The 23,802-nt window shown below is 36.7% G+C and overlaps 1 protein-coding gene across 1 annotated transcript; it reads left to right on the forward strand.

Annotated features, from left to right (window-relative positions):
* The first annotated feature begins 2,000 nt into the window (after nt 1-2,000).
* On the forward strand, nt 2,001-23,126 carry LOC103499262 (E3 ubiquitin-protein ligase CHIP). Its single transcript, XM_051083732.1, has 8 exons — nt 2,001-2,358; nt 2,522-2,589; nt 2,752-2,815; nt 4,269-4,340; nt 21,547-21,680; nt 22,275-22,428; nt 22,494-22,604; nt 22,683-23,126. Exons 1-8 carry the CDS (start codon nt 2,242-2,244, stop codon nt 22,806-22,808), a joined length of 846 nt encoding a protein of 281 aa, XP_050939689.1. The 5' UTR covers nt 2,001-2,241; the 3' UTR covers nt 22,809-23,126.
* The last annotated feature ends 676 nt before the right edge of the window (nt 23,127-23,802 follow it).

The raw sequence follows: 23,802 nt of genomic DNA on the forward strand, positions 1-23,802 counted from the left end.
GAGTATAAAAACATACTCATTAAATGACCCACTACTAGTCTAATTAGGTGATTTGTTAACTTCCCATTAGGAGGTACTAAAAATTATTGTGTGTCCGATGGAACACATGCAATCTAGTGATCCCGTAGGAACATTTTCATCGGTCGATGAACCTGAATGAACACACATGATATCAAGTTGTAAGTGATCACGTCGGACCACTCATATATGAATAATGGCATGACAGACTGGTGGTTCTGTTGAACATACACAGTCGTAAATCTGTGAAAGACAGTGATCCTGAAGCACACCATACATGTAGGTACACATCCTAATAGCCAAAGGTAGCTTAAACACCACAGTCCAATGATAGAATTGAAAAAATAAATTGTAATCATATCTAAACAACCAAATCTAAACGATCATATACCAAACAATAACCAGATCATGTACCAAATATATTACGCGCACTTTGTTGACCGCGTGGTTGACATGACATTTTTGGTATTTTCCACGGTGGGTCTGTGGACTTTTTCCGTTTTCGGAACAGTTCTATATAGTGCATAAATACTTTGCTGCTTTGTTATAGTTTTTAAAAGACTTTTAACCCAATAAATTTCATAAATACTTTGCTGCTTTGTTATATTTTCATTTTTTTTAATAATTATATTCCAATATATAATTATCAATTTTCTTTTTAAATAAATCTTATTTCTTCCCTTTCCTCCTTTACCCAATCATATCAACCTCCTCCTCAGCAATATTTATCTTTCTAAAAAATAATTAATTATCTTTCACAATAATTTTACATAAAAAAAATTGTTTTTATCATTTTCCATAATAATTATGTATATAAATATACATAATTAACCATAATTCTAACCATACTCGAATCCACTTATGAATTAAATATTCACCAAAACAAATATTTAATTAATTCTAATTTCAATTGAAAAAAAAAACAAATAATTATCATTCAAATAACTTAAACTAACACTCAATAAACTCAAACATAATTAAATAAAATTAAGATAATTAAATTAAAAATTACTTTAATTTTGAGCATTATATTATATTTTCAAATGACTAGATACTAAAAGAAATTAGAATTTTAGCAAATCAGATGAAAATTTAGTAGAATCAAATAAATGCAACTCATATAGAAAATAAACATTTAAAAATTATTACCTACACAAATCACAAAAACGAGAAAAAAATAAAAATAGAAGAATGTGAAAGAAGAGAAGAAAAAAGTACCTCAATGAATCAAAAAACACCTCAAACTTGAAGAAACAAAGCATTAAAGTTAATGAATTAAAATGCCAACAACCGATGCGGGAGAATCGTAAATGACCAAAATTTTGAAAGCCATTTAAGTAGTCCTATGAGTGATTTACTCCCTAATCCAAAATTGAAACACTAGAATTTTTAGAATAGATGGCCCAATTTCTTTGATAGGTTTTTTAAAACACAATTTTGTTTAAACATCCAATGAATCTTAGTTTTAGGATCAAAGTAGACACCTCTTTAGCATTCATAGACTAGAAAATAGACGATTTTAAAATACTAGAGTCGAATTTTTCAGACGAAAATAGGATTTACAAAATGGTAAACTAGACAAATTAAATTATTACAACTCTAAAAAGTAGGTATAAATAACCTTGCAATAAAAAAGGCAACATGATCTTATTAACAGAATAAAAAGTCTAGCTGAATTCATAATGGTCATCTAAAAATTAATTTTATGAGAATTTCTTTGATATCTAAGTATGGTAGCATCGAACAAATTATGGTATAAGATTAGTGGAGGCTGACATGAACACATTCACAAATATATATAAAGAAAAATTCTAAATTGTTTGCTACAAACCAACTAATATTTACAACTTTAAAATCATTAGTATATTAATAAAAGGGATTTCAAGTTATCCACATAAAATAAATAAAGGAATAATGATAAACAAATTGATAAATGAATAATAAACAATAGACTTGGCAAAAATAATAATAATAAACAAACAAATAAATAAAGGGAAAGATGTCAACTTTGGCGTCAACTCATCTTTTTGGGTGAAACTGTCTGAACCTTAACCCTTTCTTCACAAGAAAACTCTTTCTTCTCTTTTTTCTTCTTCGTCTTCCTCATTTCCATAATTAATCATCTAAAATTACATTTCTACAAAGTTCTATATGTTCTGTATCTGTGGAACCAAAGAAAACCCGTATTTACATTAACCACAGCTTTGATTTCCTTGATTGGTTATGGGGCCAGGAGTCCCCTTGTCTGGCGCTGCAAAACAGGCTGAGATTCTCAGGAAAGATGGGAACCACTATTTTCAAAAGGGTCGAATTGGAGCTGCCATTGAAGCTTATACCGAGGTTTCTCTCTATCTCTTCAATCCTTCTTTCTAGTTTCTATTTGGGTTTCCTCAGAATGTTTGGGATTGTATCAAAATCGAATTATTTCATTGTGGGGTTCTTTAGTTTTTTTTTTTTTTTGGTGTTGATTTTGTGATATTCTTCTTGGTGGTTGGATATTTAGGCGATTACTCTATGCCCCAATGTTCCTGTGTACTTGACGAACCGTGCTTTGTGTCATCGCAAGCGGAAGTATGTACGGGCACCTATCCTTATTCCTTTATTTATATATATATATATGCACATTCTTTTTCTTTTTGGTTTCTACATTGTTTCTCTTTATTTCCTGCCTCATTTCCTTCCGAGAGAATTGAAAATTTATTGATGTGATAATTTCTTTCCAATGGTGTATAGTGATTGGAAGAAGGTGGAGGAGGATTGTCGGAGAGCTATTCAGCTTGATAGCAGTTCTGTAAAGGTACTGCTTTTGCGGTATATTCTTTAAACATTGGAAATTTGGTTGTTTCTTAGAGTCCAATAAGGCAGTGTTGATTGGGAAACTAACACGACATGATATGGATATGGTGAGACCTAATTTTCTTGAAATCTTGGGCACGGGCATGTTTATCAATATACATTTCTTTTAAGTATTTGTTGTATCTATATTGGAATAAAATTCAAAATCCATGAACTTCTGCATTTATATGCCTAAATAGGAGTTTGATGTATTTCTCCTTTGAAATCTATAAGTTTTTTGTCTACTATTTATGTCTATTTATCATGTTCAATAGTGGTTGGATATATGCTTAACAAATTTTCTGACTCACATTCACAATTTATACATCTCGCACATAACCCACATTTTTTCTATGAACAAACCAGAAGTATCCTACAAGTGTCGAAGTGTAAGAGTCTCTTCTCTATTGCACGCTACCAAACAAAATTGTTTGTGTTGCTTCCTTTACATATATGAACAAATTTGAAGTGTTATATGTCCAACAAGCATAGGAGTGTCGGAGTCTTTATTGGGCATTAACCAAAAACCAAACTAAAGTGTTTTTTCTTTTTATTATATACACGTGTGTGTGTGAGAGATACAATAAAAAACTACAAAGGGTGTGAGAGAAAGAGAAAGCAGCATATAGACCCAAACTTAGAATTAATTTTACACATGGAGCTTCAATCCAAGAGAAGTATCCACGATGCAGATAGCTAGTGGATGCTAATAAATGTAATGGGGGATATAAGAATATTTCATCAATATGAATAGAATATCTTAAAGTTTAGAAGAATATTTTGTCACAGTGTTTTATATGGTTGGAAGTTGGAGGTCTTACTTGAGTTAAAGTTACCTCAGTAATTTTAAGGAGGTGCTATGATGTTTGCTCTTTAGAGAGTTGGGTAAGTTTTGTGGCACATTAATTTTTCTTTTCATGTTTTGTGGGGAGCTTGGCTCAAGAGATACAATAAGTTTTTTAGAGAGCTGGAGAGGTCCCATGAGGAGGTTTTGGGAGGTGGTGAGTTTTAATGCCTCCATGCGGGCGTTCTGTCAGATGGACACTAGGTCTTTTTGTAATTATGATCTTAGTTCGATTTTGAGTTCTGTAACTTTTGTTGGTCACCTCTTTTTGTTGGGTTTGTTTTTTGTATGCCCTTGTATATTCTTTCTATGCCCTTTTGTATTCTTTCATTTGTCTCAATTAAAGCTTGGTTTCTCACCTGAAAACGAGAGGGGGAAAGAAAAGAAAGAGAGAAAGAGAGAAAGTAATAACTCATCCCCCCTCCCTCTGTGTCATTTCAGTTTTGTTTTGTATTTATCTTATCTTGGATTCTTGTCTATAATCCTCTCTTCTCGCTTCTTCAACTCCCTTTTTTAATGTTTTCCTTTAATTTTTTTTTAAAAAATTGTTGGCAATTCTTTTTATGTGCAGGCACATTACATGTTAGGATTAGCGTTATTACAAAATAAAGAATATCCGGAAGGAATCAAACATTTGGAGAAGGTAACTGTTCATCTTTTTATTGTTCCCGCTTTTTCCCCTTCTCGTAAAGAATCGATGTCATCTGATAGAAAACCGGATTGGAGATTCAATTGAAAAATAGTGAATTGCAAAAATAACTCTTGCATTTACAGCCTTAATAAGACAGTGTAGTTTGGGGGGGGGGGGATTGCCTCTCTTGACTCTTCTTAGATTGAAGAATTAAATAAAACAGAAAAAAAAAAAAATTTCAGCTGCTCTCTAATTTTCCGCTCCAGAATTTTCAGAAACTATTGATAAAAAGTAGTTTAGATGTAAAACTTTTCCTCTCCTATGGAAACTTTTGGCTCTAACCTTGACTCACTTGATTACCCTTTGCTATGTATATTTTTTGAGATCAATCAATTATAAACTTGTATGTTAGACCTCTTATTAAACATGTGTATAGTAGAAGGAAGAAATAGAATTTTAGCACGTGAGATTTAAATAGGTTAGTGGCGGGAAAGTTAGTGGAGTGACAGCTGTCCTTGAGTGGAAAATCTTGTTTAAAAGACAGTTGTCTTTTGGGGGGAAAGTTTATGTTCTGTTTTGTGAAGTTTGTTAGCATATTCAGAATTCTTCTGGTTGAGAGAAGACTGAATTGTTCTTGTATCCTAGGGTTGTATTTTTTACAATTCTAAAGATTGTTAGAAAGAAATTCTATACAGAAAATAATTTCAATTTGCTGGAGTTCCAACATTTTGGTATCAGAGCCAAGGATTCCGAAAAACAGAGGAAACATGGTACAGACGCGGATTGAGGAGCGATTGGAATGCATTGATCAAGAAATTGCCGGAATGAAGAAGGAACTGAGCAAGGTGCCGGCGATCGAAATGAGTTTAAGCGAAATTGCGAAAAGTCTGGAATTAATGAGGCTTCAGTCGGAGAAACAACAGCAATTATTGTTCACGATTGTTGAATCAAATACGAAAGAGAGATCGACGATGAGTCGACTGGAGACAGAATCAGCCGCGAAGGAGTTTGAAAAGATGAAAGGAAAGGAAGACGATGCATCTTCCAGTAAAGCGATTGAATCGGGCCGAAATTTTGGAGCAGACAGAAATGATCGAAGGATCGACAGTGACGACGGCGCTGCTGATCGAAACAAATTTAAGAAGATTGAGATGCCGGTTTTTACGGGAGAAGATCCGGATTCTTGGCTTTTCCGAGCAGAGAGGTATTTTCAAATTCATAAACTAACTGATTCTGAGAAAATGTTAGTATCTACAATTAGTTTTGATGGACCGGCGTTAAATTGGTTTCGTTCACAAGAAGAAAGAGATAAGTTCACTAGTTGGTCGAATATGAAGGAGAGGTTGCTCATTCGTTTTCGATCCAACAAGGATGGTACACTTTCTGGGCAGTTTTTGAGAATTAAACAAGAAGGTACTGTGGAGGAGTATATCAATTTGTTTGACAAAATGGTAGCCCCGGTGAATGATTTACCAGAACGAGTAATTTTAGACACATTTATGAATGGGTTATTACCGTGGGTGAGGTCTGAAGTTTTCTTCTGTCGACCGAAAAGTCTGGCAGAAATGATGGAAGCAGCCCAGTTGGTTGAAAACAGAGAGTTAGCAAGGGTCGAAGCTAAAATGAGTGGATATTCAGGGGGAAAGTTATCAGTGAATAATAATGTTGTGGGAAAGGCATCTATTGGAGCTGTAGCAGGGGACAATAAGAACAACACTGTTTTCCCTATACGAACTATTACCTTGAGAAGTTCTGTTCCGAATGAGAACCGAAGAGAAGGGACTTATAAAAGACTACCTGATGCTGAATTTCAGGCCAGAAAAGAGAAAGGATTATGTTTTCATTGTAACGAAAAATACTCTGCTGATCATAAATGTAAACTAAGAGAACAACGGGAGCTGAGGATGTTTGTTGTGACGGCTGAAAGAGATGAATATGAAATTGTTGAAGAAGAAAACGAAAGAACAGAATTGAATTGCATAGAGCTCAAAGAAGATGTTGCTACTGTGGTTGAGTTATCAATCAACTCGGTAGTAGGCTTAAACGATCCGGGTACTATGAAAGTGAGAGGCAAACTATTTGGTGAAGAAGTGGTAATTTTGATTGATTGTGGTGCGACACATAATTTTGTGTCAGAAAAATTGGTGAAGAAACTATCCTTGTCCATTAAAGAAACATCTCATTACGGTGTGATCTTAGGATCTGGAGCTGCTGTACAAGGAAAGGGAGTTTGTGAAAAATTGGAAGTGCAGATGAGTGGTTGGAAAATAGTAGAGGATTTTCTTCCATTGGAGCTTGGTGGAGTTGATGTTATTTTGGGAATGCAATGGTTATATTCCTTGGGAGTAACCACAGTAGATTGGAAAAATCTATCAATGACTTTCATAGCTGATGGGAAAGAAGTCAAGATCAAAGGAGATCCTAGTTTAACGAAGGCAAGGATTAGTCTTAAAAAATTGATAAAAAACTGGGAAGACAAGGATACTGGATATTTGATAGAATGTAGATCGTTGCAAGTCAAGCTCTTAGAGGGAAATGAATACAGCTTGTTCAGTACAGAAGCTGTGAGCAATGCTTTGAGCGATGGATCCATCAGTTCAGTCATCAAACAATTTCAAGATGTTTTTGAATGGCCAGAGAAATTACCACCTCGAAGAGGAATAGAACATCATATCCACTTGAAGGAGGGAACTAACCCGATTAATGTGCGTCCGTATCGATATGGTTTTCACCAAAAAGAAGAGATGGAGAAACTAGTCAAAGAAATGCTGAATTCGGGGGTAATAAGGCCGAGTACTAGTCCATATTCAAGTCCTGTATTACTGGTTAAGAAAAAAGATGGGAGCTGGCGATTTTGTGTGGACTATAGGGCTGTCAATAATGCCACCATTCCAGATAAGTTTCCCATTCCGGTGGTGGAAGAGTTATTTGATGAACTTGGTGGGGCAATCTTGTTTTCTAAGATTGATTTGAAGTCCGGTTACCATCAAATCAGGATGATCGATGAGGATGTTGAGAAAACGGCTTTTCGAACACATGAAGGTCATTATGAATTTTTAGTAATGCCCTTCGGGCTGACCAATGCTCCAGCCACTTTTCAAGCATTGATGAATAATATATTCAAGCCATTTCTCAGGAAGTTTGTATTGGTTTTCTTTGATGACATATTAGTCTATAGTAGAAGTGAGGAAGAACATGAATTTCACATGAAAAAGGTGCTGTCACTTCTAAGGCAGAATGAGTTATATGCTAACCAGAAGAAGTGTCAATTTGCACAGAAAAAAATTGAGTATTTGGGCCATGTGATTTCAGGGGAAGGAGTAGCTGTGGATCCGGAGAAGATTAGGTCTATTTCTAATTGGCCACAACCTACAAATGTTAAGGAGATCCGAGGGTTTTTGGGACTAACAGGATATTACCGACGCTTTGTACGAAATTATGGGACTATTGCTGCCCCATTAACTCAACAGTTAAAGAAGGGAGGATTTCATTGGAATGAGGAAGCCACATTAGCTTTCGAACGACTAAAATCAGCAATGATAACATTGCCGGTATTAGCTTTACCTGACTTTTCTAAGCAATTCGAAATAGAAGCTGATGCTTCGGGTTATGGGGTTGGAGCTGTTCTGGTCCAAGATGGAAGACCAATAGCATTTTACAGTCACACATTAGCATTAAGGGACCGTGCTCGACCAGTGTATGAAAGGGAACTCATGGCTGTTGTTTTGGCGGTTCAAAGGTGGCGACCCTATTTGTTGATAGGGAAGTTTAAGGTGAAAACAGATCAGAAAGCACTTAAATTCTTACTTGATCAGAGGATCATTCAGCCACAGTACCAAAAATGGATAGCTAAATTATTAGGCTATTCATTTGAAGTAGTTTACAAACCCGGAGTTGACAATGGTGCAGCAGATGCTTTATCCAGGAAACCGGAAGGGGTGCAACTGTTTGGATTATCTATTCCAATAACTGTTGACTTAGAGGTGATTAAAAAGGAAGTGTATCAAGATCCAAAATATGAGAAGATTATAAAACAGTTAGAGCAAGGGGAGGAACTGGCTGAGAAGAACTACTCCATGCAGAGAGGCTTGCTGATGTATAAGAACCGTCTGGTAATTCTGAAACAATCTTCATTAATACCAGTAATTCTTGATACTTTTCATAATTCTGTTGTTGGAGGTCATTCTGGTTTCTTAAGAACTTATAAAAGAGCAGCAGCGGAATTGTTTTGGGAAGGGATGAAGACTGATATTAAAAAACACTGTGAAGAGTGTTTAACATGTCAAAGGAGTAAGTCTTTGGCTCTATCACCAGCTGGTTTATTAGTTCCATTGGAAATACCTCAAGCTGTCTGGAGTGATATTTCAATGGATTTTGTAGAAGGCCTACCAAAATCAAGTGGATTTGAAGTAATTCTGGTTGTGGTAGATAGATTGAGTAAGTATGGACATTTTCTACCCCTGAAACATCCGTATACTGCTAAATCAGTGGCTGAGTTATTTGTGAAGGAGATAGTGAGGTTGCATGGATTTCCATTATCCATTGTTTCGGATAGAGACAAGATATTTCTGAGCCAATTTTGGTCTGAAATATTTCGTTTGTCAGGCACAAAATTGAACAAGAGCACCGCTTACCATCCTCAATCGGATGGCCAAACTGAGGTTGTCAACAGAGGAGTGGAAACTTATTTGAGGTGCTTTTGTAATGAAAAGCCTAAGGATTGGTCTAAATGGCTGCCGTGGACAGAATATTGGTATAACACTACTTTTCAGCGTTCTATTGGAATGACTCCATTTCAGGTAGTTTATGGTAGGCAGCCTCCTACGCTTTTGTCCTATGGTAGTACACTGTCTAAGAATTCCACTGTTGAAGAGATGTTGCAAGAAAGAGATCTTGTTTTGGTTTCTTTGCGGGAGCATTTACGGTTGGCACAGGAACAAATGAAACTGTATGCAGATAAGAAAAGAAGAGCTGTGGAATATTCTGTGGGAGAATATGTGTTTTTACGTATTCGTCCTTATCGCCAACTGTCAGTGCGCAGTAGACGAAATGAAAAACTTGCCCCACGTTTCTTTGGTCCATATAAAATTGTTGAAAGGATTGGGCCAGTGGCTTATCGATTACAGCTGCCAGAAAGTTCTAAGATTCATTCTGTATTTCATGTTTCACAGTTGAGGAAAATGGTGGGACATCATGAGGGGTCTCAACCAACTATTCAATTTGTTGATGAGAATTATGTGTGGAAGTCTGATCCGGAAGAAGCTGTTGATTATCGTGAGACAGTGGTTGGGCAATGGGAAGTCTTAGTATGTTGGAAAGGACTTCCTAAGCATGAAGCTTCTTGGGAATCTTATGATGAAATGAAGATTAAGTATCCAGCTTTTCACCTTGAGGACAAGGTGAATTTAAAGGGGGGGGGGGGGTATTGTTAGACCTCTTATTAAACATGTGTATAGTAGAAGGAAGAAATAGAATTTTAGCACGTGAGATTTAAATAGGTTAGTGGCGGGAAAGTTAGTGGAGTGACAGCTGTCCTTGAGTGGAAAATCTTGTTTAAAAGACAGTTGTCTTTTGGGGGGAAAGTTTATGTTCTGTTTTGTGAAGTTTGTTAGCATATTCAGAATTCTTCTGGTTGAGAGAAGACTGAATTGTTCTTGTATCCTAGGGTTGTATTTTTTACAATTCTAAAGATTGTTAGAAAGAAATTCTATACAGAAAATAATTTCAATTTGCTGGAGTTCCAACATTGTACACTTTAGAAGTTTGTGTTTCCCTTGACTAAACTTTTCTGAAAATGCTCATTGAAAAGTTGACACAACATATTGAAAGGCCCATATGCATTACAAATAATCCTCATGGAACTTAGTTGACGTGAAAATATTATTCCTACTATGTCATCTTTTCTTTTAGCCAACTGTGTGTAGGAAGATTCCAATTTTTGAGTGGCGAAGACAATTTTTTCACCAAAAAAGCAAAGAAAAAGACAATCCTCCACCAAAGGAAGTGCATTATCTACTATGATATATGTAAATTTTGTGAGGAGAATAGGGGAAAATAGGCATTAATGCTGCAACCAAAATGTGGGAGTCCCTAATAGTTTGTTGTAGTTACAGGGTAAAAGAGATGGTGACAGCAAGTAATTCAATGAAACGGGATCATTGTTATGTGAAAGCAACTGCCATTGGCTAGACGTGCAGTTTTTGTTTAGGAGTGATTAAAAAGATGGTAGGGAGTCTCTTCTCATTTTGCTTGTATTTAGATACACTAATGCTTTGAGAAACATGAACGTGAAGAAATTAGAGCAATAAGATTCTGAAGAATGGTTAGAAACAAAACAAAAAAGTTATAGTTTGAGCCATCCATGTAACAAACGACCTTTGATGCTAATGGGAGTAGAGAGGAATGTTGAAATTCTGATGGATACAATATGGACAATCATCAATGGGATGTAATTTGAAGAGTTCTGGAGCAGCTCCAGCTGGAGTTTGTGGTGGAAAGTGCACCGGTTTAGCAAAAGGTGTTGGATATCTTATATTTTATAAGTATGATCTTGATGGATTAATGTTATGAAATATGAACTATGATGCATGAACACACTGATTTCAGCAAAGTATCCATATTGGACATTATTGGACACGTGTCTGACACACTAAAAAGCGCATCTAAAAAAGATATTTTCTTTTTTCAATTTTGGACACGACTTTGAAAAATATTCAACCTAAAATTTAGGGGGAAATTGAGATACTTTGGTTCTGATCATTTGATCTTGGAAATGCTTATTTAATCATTTAAATGGAGAGGAAATTTTTTGTAATGACTCTGAATGGAGGAGGGATACACTGGGTAGTTTGATCTTAATAGGAAAAGAAAGTGCACTATTAGGTCAATTTGAAACATTTAAGACTTGTTCAGTTTAAATTATATGTAGTATGCCTAAAATTTGTTGCACTATGACAAAAGATTATTGTTTGCTAGTACACAACTCACCATCATCACTTGGATTGTGAGGGTCTTAACAGATGTCTGGAAAGATATTTAAGATTAAGATGTTATCGTGAACAAAGAGCAAAGGGATGGATGCTTGCTTGGGCAGTCATGCTACAGCTCCTCGTTTTCATAGTCTCTGACTGAACTCCTTTCATGGTCCTTTACAGACGAGAACCTCCTCCACTTTTGTCTTGCTGCTAATTCAACAGTTTGGAAAGGGCAACTTGACAGTCCTGAATACTTCTATTTTTCTTGTATTCGGCTGTATTTCCTTTGGATTCACTTCCAATTGTCTTAATAGTTGTTTGACAGCAGTGTCCGAAGCATTCTCTAAGTTTCCAATGCCATATGTTCTTTTGCTTCTTTATAACCATAGATTCCAAAAGGATCCTGTAGTAATAAGTTGAAACCAAAGAATCTTCTTTTCCCTGATGTATTCACATCGTCCTGTCACTTTGTGCCCTATCACAAGTCTTCCCATCACAATGGTAACACAGTCAGAACCTTTTGCAAAGACTTGAAGTTTAATGGCTACAATTTAGCTACTGCATTATTAGAAAATACAGGCAACCATTGGATAGAATCTGTTCTATAGGTTGTACAATTGTATCCTTGAGTTCTAAGAATATACAGGCAACCAAAAAATTTGGAAGAGTATGCAATTTCCCTATACCTTTAGGAGTACCCACTAATTAGTACACGAAAATCTTATCAAACATTTTGTGGTGTTCAGTTATTTCTTCTAAGAATGTTTCGATTAAATTATTTTTTTCAAGAATGTGAACTAAAGGAAAGTAACGACAGCATCATTATTCATTAGGTAGGAAACAGAGGTAATCAAATTTGAAAAGATTTGCAACTCTTGTGATCACAACCTATCAATGATAGGATTGATAGGATGATAGGATGGAATTACTAAAGGGCACCTATGCACAAGAGATTACAAAATACTATTCTGTGGTGAAATAACAGAAGTAAGGTCGTAATCACGAAAGTGGGGTGAATTTACATCAAGTGAAGGTTGTATACAAAAGATGATCGAAAAAGTGAGTGAAGTCGGATTCCTTATCTTCGGAAGTATAGTATTTGCATTTCATTAGCTTGTTAGAGGGACGTTCGTCTGATGAGTGGGGAATTCCCTCTTCATCCGCCTTAAGGGCATTTCCTTTGGTTTGTTGGGATGTGTGCTGTTATCTGGGGTGAGAGAAGCAATAGTGTTTGGGGTGAAGAGGGACCCTTATGACATTTGGTCATTGGTGAAATTTCATGTTTCTCTTTGAGCTTCCGTATTGAAGGCTTTTTGTAATTACTCTTTAGGCAGTATTTTACCTAGTTGGAAACCCTTTCTTTGGTGGGGTTTTTTTGGGGCTTGTTTTTTTTTGGATACCATTGTATTCTTTCATTCTATTCTCAATGAAAGCCGTTTCTATCGAAAAAAAGAAAGCTTTGATGATGAAGCACCAAAATGCCTCTTTTTTTGTTTCTGAATGGATGGCCAATAAGGAGCATATTCATTAGAGTGAGAGAGTCGTTTGGGAAGACAATGTGGTATTTAAAATACGAGAGAATCATCATCCAAAAGGATTGAGCATATTCATAAAAAAAAAAAAGAGATTTATAATAGAATCCCCACAATTATGGCACAAGAAACACCAACTAAGAGCAAAAATCATCCAAGGTGCCTGTTTTATAAGACACCATGGGTGTTGACGCCTCCATGACTGGAATAGGGCCTTTCCAATATGCTTGTAAAGGCCAGTATTGCTATCTTCACCACACTGAGCAATGTGTTGGATTGTCGATTTTGATGTAAATGTACCAGAGCTTTCCAATTTCCATTTCCATGGGTCATTATCCAACAAGTTCCAGGGGAAAGTAAAATGGTCACTGCCCATTCGTCAATTTCAGCCTTAGGTCAAGTTCCAACAATGAGCAACAACTGCCTCCTTACTCTTCGATTAAGTATAAAGTCTTTGAAAAGGGATCTTGAGAGGGATGGATCCAGCCTAACAGTCATTCCAAAATGATGTTTTCTCACCGTTTCCAATCAGAAACTCAATGTTATCAAGAATCAAATCAGCCATCTTAGCATCATATGACCATGGGCCTTCACAAGGGTGTTAGACCACCGATTATTCATCAATATCAGAGAAGGAAGAAGGATGTAAATAAAAAGTGATAGGAAATTTGTTAGTCGGTTACAAGGGGGGACCACTTAGAAGAGTATAAATAGATAGATGAGAGAGAAAGTTAGTTGGTGAATATTTTCATTGTGGTAGTTTCTACTGTGCGCTCTTGAGAGATAAGGTTACAGTGAGAGATTGGTTCGGGAATGAATTACAGTTTGTAGTTCATTTGGTTCTACTTCTGATCTTGTAACCAGTTTTCATTGAATTTTTAATAAAATTGTTTATTCTCTTCTTGAGAATTCTGTGTTGAATTTGAGATCCAACATATTGGTATCAGAGCACAAATCTGGAGAAACCAAAGAAAATGGCTAAGAAACACGAGGAAAGATTTGGATCGATGGAGCAGGAGGTTTCGGAAATGAAGATCGACTTACAGAAGTTGCCGGTGATGGAAGAAAAAGCTGTCGACGATCGTGAAAACCATAGAACGCCTGAATGTGTAGAACGAAAAGCAGCAACAACATCAACAAGTGTTGATGAAAAACTTGGATTGGTTGAGTTCAAAAGCCGACACTTAGCAGCAGCAACACCAGGTACTTATGAAGTATATTGAAAGCATTGTTAACGATAAATCAGTTATGACTTCCGACATGGAAGGATTGTCGAGTAAGATGAAAGAAGTGGCGGTTAGCGAAGATTTCAATGATGAAACAAAAAAAGAATCGAAGAACGAAAAAGATAGACAGTCGAGCGAAACAAATTTAAAAAAGTTGAAATGCTTGTTTTTAATGGAAATGATCCAGACTTGTGGTTATTCCGAGCCGATCGGTATTTCCAATTTCACAAATTAACCGATTTCAAGAAGATCACTGTTCCGGTTATAAGTTTCAATGGGCCGACACTTGACTGGTATCACTCGCAAGAATAGTGCGACAAGTTTACCGATTGGTCAAACTTAAAAGGGAGGTTGTTAGAGAGATTCTGATTAGTCCGCGAAGGTTCTCTGTATGGCAGATTTTTCGCGTTTAAGCAAACGACAATTGAGGAACATCGGAGTTTATTTGATCGACATGTGGCGCCATTGTCCGATCTTTCAAATAAAGTTTTAGAAGAGACTTTTACGAATGGCCTTTTTCCGTGGATTAGAACGGAAGTCGAATACTCAGAACCAGTTGGCCTACCACAAATGGTGCGATTAGCTTTGAAGGCAGAAATTAGAGAGATTATTCGGAGAGAAGCTAATTTGTACGGATATTTAGGAGGGAAGTATTTGTACAACCCGGCCAAGTATAATAAAGCGAATACAACTTCAACTTCAAACGATGGAAAGAGTAATGATACAACTCCAATGAGAACGATTACACAAAGGAGTACTGTGAATGGTGAAGCCAAGAAGGAAGGTCCGAGTAAACGTCTCTTCGATGCAAAATTTAAATGCTGTCTCCTGGAATCATACAACGAAGCACTAGTCTTTATTCTAGTCCAGTGTTACTTGTCAAGAAAAAAGATGGAAGCTGGAGATTCTGTGTGGATTATCGTGCACTCAACGACGTAACAATACCAGATAAGTTTCCCATTCCTGTTATAGAGGAATTATTTGATGAACTTAATGGTGCAAATCTCTTTTCTAAAATTGATCTAAAAGTTGGGTACCATCAAGTAAGAATGCATAAGATATAGAAAAAATTGCATTTAGAACACATGAGGGACACTATGAAATTTTAGTGATGCCCTTTGGTTTAACAAATGCACCAGCTACATTTCAGTCTCTTATGAATTCTATTTTTCGGTCATATTTGAGGAAATTTGTCCTGGTATTTTTTTATGATATTTTGATATACAGCAGAGGACTGGAAGAGCATATATATCATTTAGAACTGGTGTCTGAAGTATTACGTGAGCATAAACTGTATGCTAACAAGAAGTGTAGTTTTGCTTTTCAGAAGGTGGAGTATCTTGGCCACATTGTTTCAGTTCAAGGTGTAGAAGTTGATCCAGAAAAAATCAGATCCATTAAACAGTGGCTAGTACCAACGAACGTGAGGGAATTGTGGGGATTTTTAGGGCTTACTGGTTACCAGAGATTTGTGTAGAATTATGGTTCTATTGCCGCTCCTTTGACTCAGTTATCGAAATTGGGAGCTTTTAAATGGAATGAGGAAGCCCATTTGGCATTTGACAGATTAAAGGAACCCATGATGACATTGCCAGTTTTGACGTTACCAGACTTTAATATGCCTTTTGAAGTGGAAACAGACGCATCGGGATATGGTGTGGGAGCAGTATTAATGTAGAACAAGAGACCAATTGCATTTTTCAGCCACACTTTGGCTTTAAGGGATCGTGCCAAGCTTGTATATGAAAGGGAACTGATGGCTGTAGTCTTGGTTGTTCAACGTGGCGTCCATATTTGTTGGGAAGAAGATTTATGGTGAAGACTGACCAGAGATCCGTTAAATTTTTACTTGAACAACGAGTAATTCAACCGCAATACCAGAAATGGATTGCAAAGTTGTTAGGATATTCATTTGAGGTCGTGTACAAGTCTGGATTGGAAAACAAAGCAGCTGATGCTCTGTCCAGAGTGTCTTCCATGGTACATCTAAATCAATTGACAGCCCCAGGAATGATTGATTTAGAGGTCATCAAAGAAGAAGTGGAAAAGGATGATCATCTTAAGGAGATTATAAGAAGAATCAGAGGAGAAGAGGTACAGAAGTATACACTACAGCAAGATATGCTACAGTATAAAGGGAGGTTGGTCGTTGCAAAGAATTCGACTTTGATCCCAACTATTCTTTATACGTACTATGACTCTGTATTTGGGGGTCACTCGAGTTTCTTGCGAACATATAAAAGACTAATAGGGAAATTATTTTGATAGATGAAGGGGGAGATGTACATAAACATTGTGAAGAGTGTGCAGTGTGTCAACGAAATAAATCCTTGTCCTTGTCACCAGCGGGCTTATTAACACCGTTAGAGATTCCAGGCAGAATTTGGGATGACATTTCAAATAGATTTCATTGAATGATTACCCAAAGCAGCTGGATTTGAAGTAATTTTGGTAGTGGTGGATTGGTTTAGTAAGTATGACCATTTTCTTACATTGAAACATCCCTTTGATGCCAAAACTGTGGCAGAACTGTTTGTCAAGGAGGTGGTTAGATTGCATGGTTTTCTGCAGTTGATTGTATCTGATCGAGACAAAATTTTCTTGAGCCATTTCTGGAGGGAGTTATTTCGTTTGGCTGGAGCGAAATTAAACAGGAGCACAACATACCATCCTCAAACGGATGGGTAGACAGAGGTGGTTGAGTTGGTAGAAGCTTATTTGTGTTGTTTTTGTGGGGAGAGGTTGAAAGAATGGATCAAATGGATTCATTGGGTGGAATACTGGTATAACACAACATACCAGAGGTCACTTGGAGTTTCTCCTTTTCAGGCTGTGTATGGCAGAACCCCTCTACCATTGGTGTTTTATGGAGATCACAACACAATTAATTCTATACTTGATGATCAACTAAAGCTAAGAGATATAGCTTTGGGAGCACCGAAGGAACACTTAAGAGTGGCTTAAGACAAGATGAAAACCTATGCTGATTTAAAGAGAAGACATGTTGAATTTGAGGAAGGTGATATGGTTTATTTGAAATTAAGACCATATAGACAAGTTACTATGAGGAAACGAAGAAATGAGAAACTTTCATTCAAATATTTTGGCCATATAAAATCCTTAAAAGGATAGGAGCTGTAGCTTATAAGTTGGAGTTGCCGTCCTCTGCAACTATTCACTTTGTGTTTCATATTTCTTAATTGAGTCTTCGGTTAATGCCAGAATCCGCAGGACTTGGTTCCATACATGACAGAAAACCACGAATAGTTAGCAGTTTCAGATGAGGCCTATGAGTACCAGAAAAATGATAGAGAATAGGAGGTATTCATGAGCTGGAAAGGACTTCTGAGTCATGAGGCTACATGGGAAAAATATGATGATTTTCAACAATCATTTCCGATTACCACCTTGAGGACAAGGTGAAATTGGAGCAGGAATGTAATGTTAGACCACCGATTATTCATCAATATCAGAGATGGAAGAAGGCTGTAAATAAAAAGTGATAGGAAATTTGTTAGTCGGTTATAAGGGGACCACTTAGAAGAGTATAAATAGATAGATGAGAGAGAAAGTTAGTTAGTGAATATTTTCATTGTGGTAGTTCTTACTGTGGGCTCTTGAGAGATAGGGTTACAGTGAGAGATTGGTTTGGGAATGAATTCGAGTTTGTAATTCATTTGGTTCTGCTTCTGATCCTGTAATCAGTTTACATTGAATTTTCAATAAAATTGTTCATTCCCTTCTTGAGAATTCTGTGTTGGATTTGAGATCCAATAGAGGGTTGAAGGTTTTGCTTTGTGGCAGGAGACAAGAGCCATATTTTGCATCTGTAAGGCCTATCCAAAGAGCATCGTTCTCAAATTGGTATCTCCAAATCCGCTTAGCCAATAATCCTTTGTTTCTTTTTTTCAAGTCAGTCAATCCAAAGCCTCCTTTGGTAATAGGAAGTTGAACAGGATGCCAATTGATAGAGCGAACACCTCTTTTATTATTATGCCGACTCCACAAGAATCTTCTATATAGCTTCTCAATTCTATCGCATGTTGTAGAAGATATTTTAAAAAGAGATAGGTAGTGTGTAGGTAGGTTGACATGTGTGGCTCAGGTTAGATCAAGTGTATTTCCCATTCGACAATGATGAGCAAATAAGAGAGCAATCATGGAGGAATTTATTACACTGATCCATGCTAGTAGTTTTGGGCTTGCCACTGGATTTTCAAATGACCATCGCAAGACATTGAAGTCTCCCCTGATGATCCAATGTTCATTGCAAAGATACAATAGATCATATAGTTCCTTCCAAAAAGGATTTCTATCTTTGGCTTTGGAGGGTCAATATACACCTATCAACCAAAAAGTGTAACCATCTGTGAGAAAAAGATGAATGGATAGGGTGTATTTACCTCCAATGACCTCATTGACATGAATGGCAGGATCATTCTAGAGGATCAAATGCCACGAGCCCTGTTCACTGCATCTAAAGAAGTCCAGGCTATGTACCTTGAGCTCCAAATGGACTTGATAAGATGGCAGTTGATATCCAATTTTTTGGTTTCTTGGAGAATAACAATAGTGGCATTGCTTTTGTTGAGAAGGTCCTTTATGATCGCTTTTTTCTTCCTCGAGTAGAGGCCTTGAATGTTCCATGATAAGATAATCATTGGATAGAAGTCGACCCATCCCGAACAGAGAGTATAGGCTCCCTGTTGTAATTTTTAGAGGACATGAGGTTTTTCAATTCTCTTTTTATCCTTCTGGATTTTGAAGTGGGCTTTCCTCCCTTCTTCTGTATTTTAGGAATGGCCATGATACAAAGGCCATTTTCCCAAAGCTACGATGCCAAAGTGCACAGACTCAGATGGAGTAAGGATTTATATTTGTTTTTGATATCATCCCTTGCAAATATTTTGTTAGCTCTTTCCGTCGCAGAATAAGTCTGATGAGTCTGATAATCATCCACAGTGTCAAATTGTTTTTCATTCTCCTCTTCATAGAAATCAGTAGGGATTTTCGATAAGGGGGTATGAGGATCTTACTTGTTGATACCGACTCTAAATAAGAATTGGAAAAGTGACATTTTGATTTAGTGCATGTTTGGATCGACTTTCTAAGTGTTCAAAAAAGTGTTCGTAAATGTAACAAAAGTGTTTATAAATACTTAGAAAGTCGATCCAAATGCACCCGTATATTGGTGGACTTTAGTAGTATTTTTAGTATCGTGCCATGTAATTCGAAGAAGGAAGGTTTGTTTGCCGTTGATAACAACTGCCTTGGTGGCCGGGCAAATAGCCACGGTGGAAACTGGGTGGGTCAGTCTATCAAGATTAGATGAAACAGTGATGGTCTGGGTAAGTTGGGCTGTTGAGTGTTATGGTTGAGTTTAGCATTTGGGTGGGTTTCGCGGGTGGGTATGGGTTTGGTGGAGCTTGAGCGGTTTGGGCTTTTCACAGATGTAGGCTTGCTGGGGCAATCGGTTGGTTTGTTTGGTGGTAGATAGTTTGTAGAGATAATGGACTGTTGGGTAGGATATGGTGGGTAGGCCCATGGGGTGGTTGTTGGTCAGTGGGGTAGAGTAGATAGGTAAATGGCCCAACCCATCAGTCTTCTCTAAATTAAGGTTAGGGGTAAAGTTGTCATCTCGTCCGGTGATTAAAGGATTGGGATTAAGTTTGTGATCAGTTGATGATGACGGTGTCGTTGGTGGCTGCAGAGGTTCAGAGAAGGTTGGTACGATAAGGTCTTAGGCAAAGCAGAGGTAGGTTGGCTAGTTGACTGCAAATCAGGCGTGATTTTGTGATTTGTAACCATGATATCTTGTCTTGTGTGTGCGTGGGCATGTGTGGCTTTTTTGAACGATGACCATGGACGTTGGTGATGAATCCGAGAAAATTATCCAGCTGAAAAAATGGGTCAATTTGATCATTGCCTTCTTGAATGTTGATGGCAAATGAACAAAAGCTGGGAGGGAACCTGTATGATTTTCGTTCACTTTAGGCAAGCTTCCAACATATCCATCCTAGAAAGAGTTTCTTGCAATGTTATAGAGACCTCCACAGGCTTTTCCGATGAGTTCAAAGTTTTTGATGCTCCACAAGTCAATCAATTTTTTTTTTACTTTTATCCAACCTGGAAGGGACTTCTTTCATGAAAATCTCATGGTCCCATTTCGCAAATCTGACTTGGAAGCCCCCATTATTTTTCCATCCACGGTTTTGAATGATATTCCTCGCTTGCTCTTCATCTGCACAATTAAGGATAGCCTGATCTGCTTGAAGGGGACTGATGGTGCAAAAATCACTGATGTTTTGTCTAAGGGCTTTTAATAAATCATGCCCATCATCGTGGAAGCATGATCTATAAATAATTACAGCCTTCGAGAGACATAACTTTTCAAAGACGTAATGGGGTGGGTTGGTTCTGGCCATCTAGCGTCATTAGAGTCATTCTTTAGCACCAATTTGTATGATGGGGAGTTAATGTGGTGGTTGGAATGGGCTGTAGTTGCAATAAATCCCTTGTGACATACTTGGTTAGTGTCTTTGGTGATGAGGTTGATAAAAAGGTGCCATCCTTTTCTATCATCTCTGCTCCGGCTAGAACAATCAATTTATGACAACCTCCATTGCTTTCTAATTTTGCAATCTCCGCACAGTGTCCTCTTTGGTTCGATATCTTCTCAACCCAGAAAACGTGGCCATCTTTTCTTTCTTTCTTGATAAATTTCTGGTTGAATGGAGATTCAATGAGTTGTCGGACGGTCAAAGCTAGCCATTTAAGGGCATGAGGCAGAATGGTGAAGGAGAAAATGTGATCGCGCTGTTGTTCAGTGTACGGAATGCATGTACATATTTTCGTTTGTCAGGTGCTATGTTGAAGGTTTTCGTCGAAAGTGAAAGAGGATTTTTTCCTGGCCATTGGCAAAGGATGGAAATACTGGGTTTACAGTGTGGTTAGGTGGGGAGAGGTCTAGTGAGAGAAAGCGTAGAGCTAATATACTGCATTCTGATTGGGGGGCTGCGGTAATCTTTTTTACTAGAAACAACCTCTCATTGCTATAATGAAAATTAATCTGTGTTCAAGGGAAGAATGTAAAATCAAGAAAAGAACTTAGAGACAATAAATTTGGAATGAATTTCTACTGAGAACGCTTTGGTTAAATTAGTTCTCTCAAGAATTTAAGAGGCATCCTCGGGTTTTGAATGCAACAATATTATAGATTTTTAATAAAAAAGAACATAGCTCAACTGACATTTGTATGTGTTAACGACCACGAAGTCGGTGATTCGAATCCACCCAACCATTACTGTACTCAAAATATTAGACTTAGTTTGCATGCATGTTGCATCTTGTCAGTGAGCTTATAGCTTTGTATCTCAGTTATAAAACCATTTGTTGGTTCGTTAATTAAACAATGAGCATGTAGTTTTCGTAAAGATGACATCTTTGTCATGCTAACATAAATTTGATTCGACCTCATCTTTTATAGGCTTTGGATCTTGGTAGGGGTGAAAATCCAAAGAGTTATATAGTAGAGGAGATATGGCAGGAACTTGCTAAAGCAAAATACAGGGAGTGGGAACAAGCATCCACCGAACGTTCATGGGAATTGCAGACATTGAAGTAAGTTGTTTTTCTGAGTTCAGTCTTTTCGTTTTCACTTTTCAGAGTTGGATGTTCAAAAAATTCAATGACTCAAACCAACTCGAACTAATAATAAATTTTAAAAAGTATGTCTTTTACTTGTGATACAATTACAATTACATTTATTTATTTTAATTTTATTTAATTCCATGATTCTTTTGAATAATCTATTCTTCAACAAAACTCCTAAAAACAATTTTTAGCACTTAGGAATTTCTTTTAATTATTTTTTAAACAAAAATTGAAATAAATGACATGAGAAACTCGAACTAACCCAATAAGGGTTATATTGGTTGAAAAAACTTACGACCCAGGCAATTGTATTGAGTCTAAAAAGTGTTTCAACTCATTCCACAAACACTGAACACCCCTAGTTGGATGGGTGCACACTATTGATGTCAATGATTGTCACATTTCTGCAAACCTTGAAATAAGCTTTCTTTTCCCCGCCGGAAATTCTGAAAATATGGAAGGCATTAGAAAAGAAGAAATGAAAGGAAGATGGGGTTTCTCTGGTATTGTCCATTCCGTTTCCTTTTTGATTTTGGCCAATCTACATGTATTGTTTCTCAGAGAAGCTTGTGAGGCTGCACTTGAACAAAAATATTTTCTTGACCAATCTGAACTAGAAGGGTTCGTAGATGAAGCTGAAATTGCTCATCGGAAACAATTAAAATCGCTAAGAAGTGTGTTTGAAAAAGTTGCTGAGGCAGATTCGCCATCAGAGGTAAGCATGTTGGCATAACATCTGCAATTTAAACCATTGTGGAGGTGCTAATTTGATATTTTCAGGTACCTGATTATCTTTGTTGTAAAATCACACTCGATATTCTTCGCGATCCTGTTATTACTCCCAGCGGGGTTACATACGAGAGAGCAGTGATTCTCGACCATTTTAATAAGGTTGAAATTTTCTCACATCACAATCCCTCTCTTACATGTCCTGTATCCACAATCCTGACTATTTTCTCCCTTATCTAGGTTGGTAACTTCGATCCCATAACGCGGGAGCTGCTCGACGAGTCCCAACTTATACCAAACTTAGCCATCAAGGAAGCAGTACAATCCTTTCTAGATAAGCATGGATGGGCTTATAATACGGAATAAGGCAATTTGTTTTTTGAATGGGAACTCAATCAAGTTGATGGTAATGCCTGTCATGGACGAATGGAAATACTTCGATTCCGTGTCATTAATGTGATGATTATCTCCTCAATTCGTCTGTATGGATTGTCAAACTGTTTGTCATAAGATATCGTGCTTTCCATGACATTGTGAGGCTGTACCGTCAATTAAGTATGTGAGGTCCTGTCTTTTTGAATTGCTTTTGTGCAGATTGTTACTGCGAACTTATTAATCTTGCTGTACAGTTATTACTTAAAAACCATTATGGCTTAGTTGTTGGAAGGCTCTGTTTAGCTCGCATTTCTTCCTTTCTAAAGCTGCCTTTAAATTTGGATAAACTGTCCATTTTTATCTTTTTTTTGCCCCCTCCATTTTTTAGAATACCAATTTGGTGTCTCTACTTATTAGAGATTTCAGAGATTTGTTCAATTTTGGTTCTGTAATTTGGATATTGCTCTTACTACTACTTAATTGTCTATTCTTTTCAATCTTTTTATTAACCGCTAGCATTTTCATTTGGAAACATATCACTTTTTATATTTTATTCTATGAATTATTATTTTTACAGGTTCAACTTTGTGAGACTGCGATTTATTAAGAGTACTACAAGTTGGAATTGAAGTTGGAAGTAGAATTGAACAAATTCCAAAATATATTTTAATCTCTTTTTTTCTTTTAATAGCTTTTTAGTTAGACATGAGGGGACTTTAAATACTTCTTAACGACTTAACCAATTGAATAATAGTGATTATTTTAGGGGAAACATAATTTATCAATTGAAATTTTCGTTTTATTGCGTTCGTTGATCTATTACTGAAATCCTAATTAAATGTGGGGTTCATGCAAATTTGCATTCAATTGCAGAGCTAATAACGATTAATATGATTAAATTTAATGTGAGATGCATTAAGAGATACCGTAATTTTTCGTTGTTACATATATCTTTATCGATTGACTCTAAATGGTAATGGTAAGG

This window comes from Cucumis melo, chromosome 4, assembly GCF_025177605.1.
Source record: "Cucumis melo cultivar AY chromosome 4, USDA_Cmelo_AY_1.0, whole genome shotgun sequence".
Taxonomy (NCBI): domain Eukaryota; kingdom Viridiplantae; phylum Streptophyta; class Magnoliopsida; order Cucurbitales; family Cucurbitaceae; genus Cucumis; species Cucumis melo.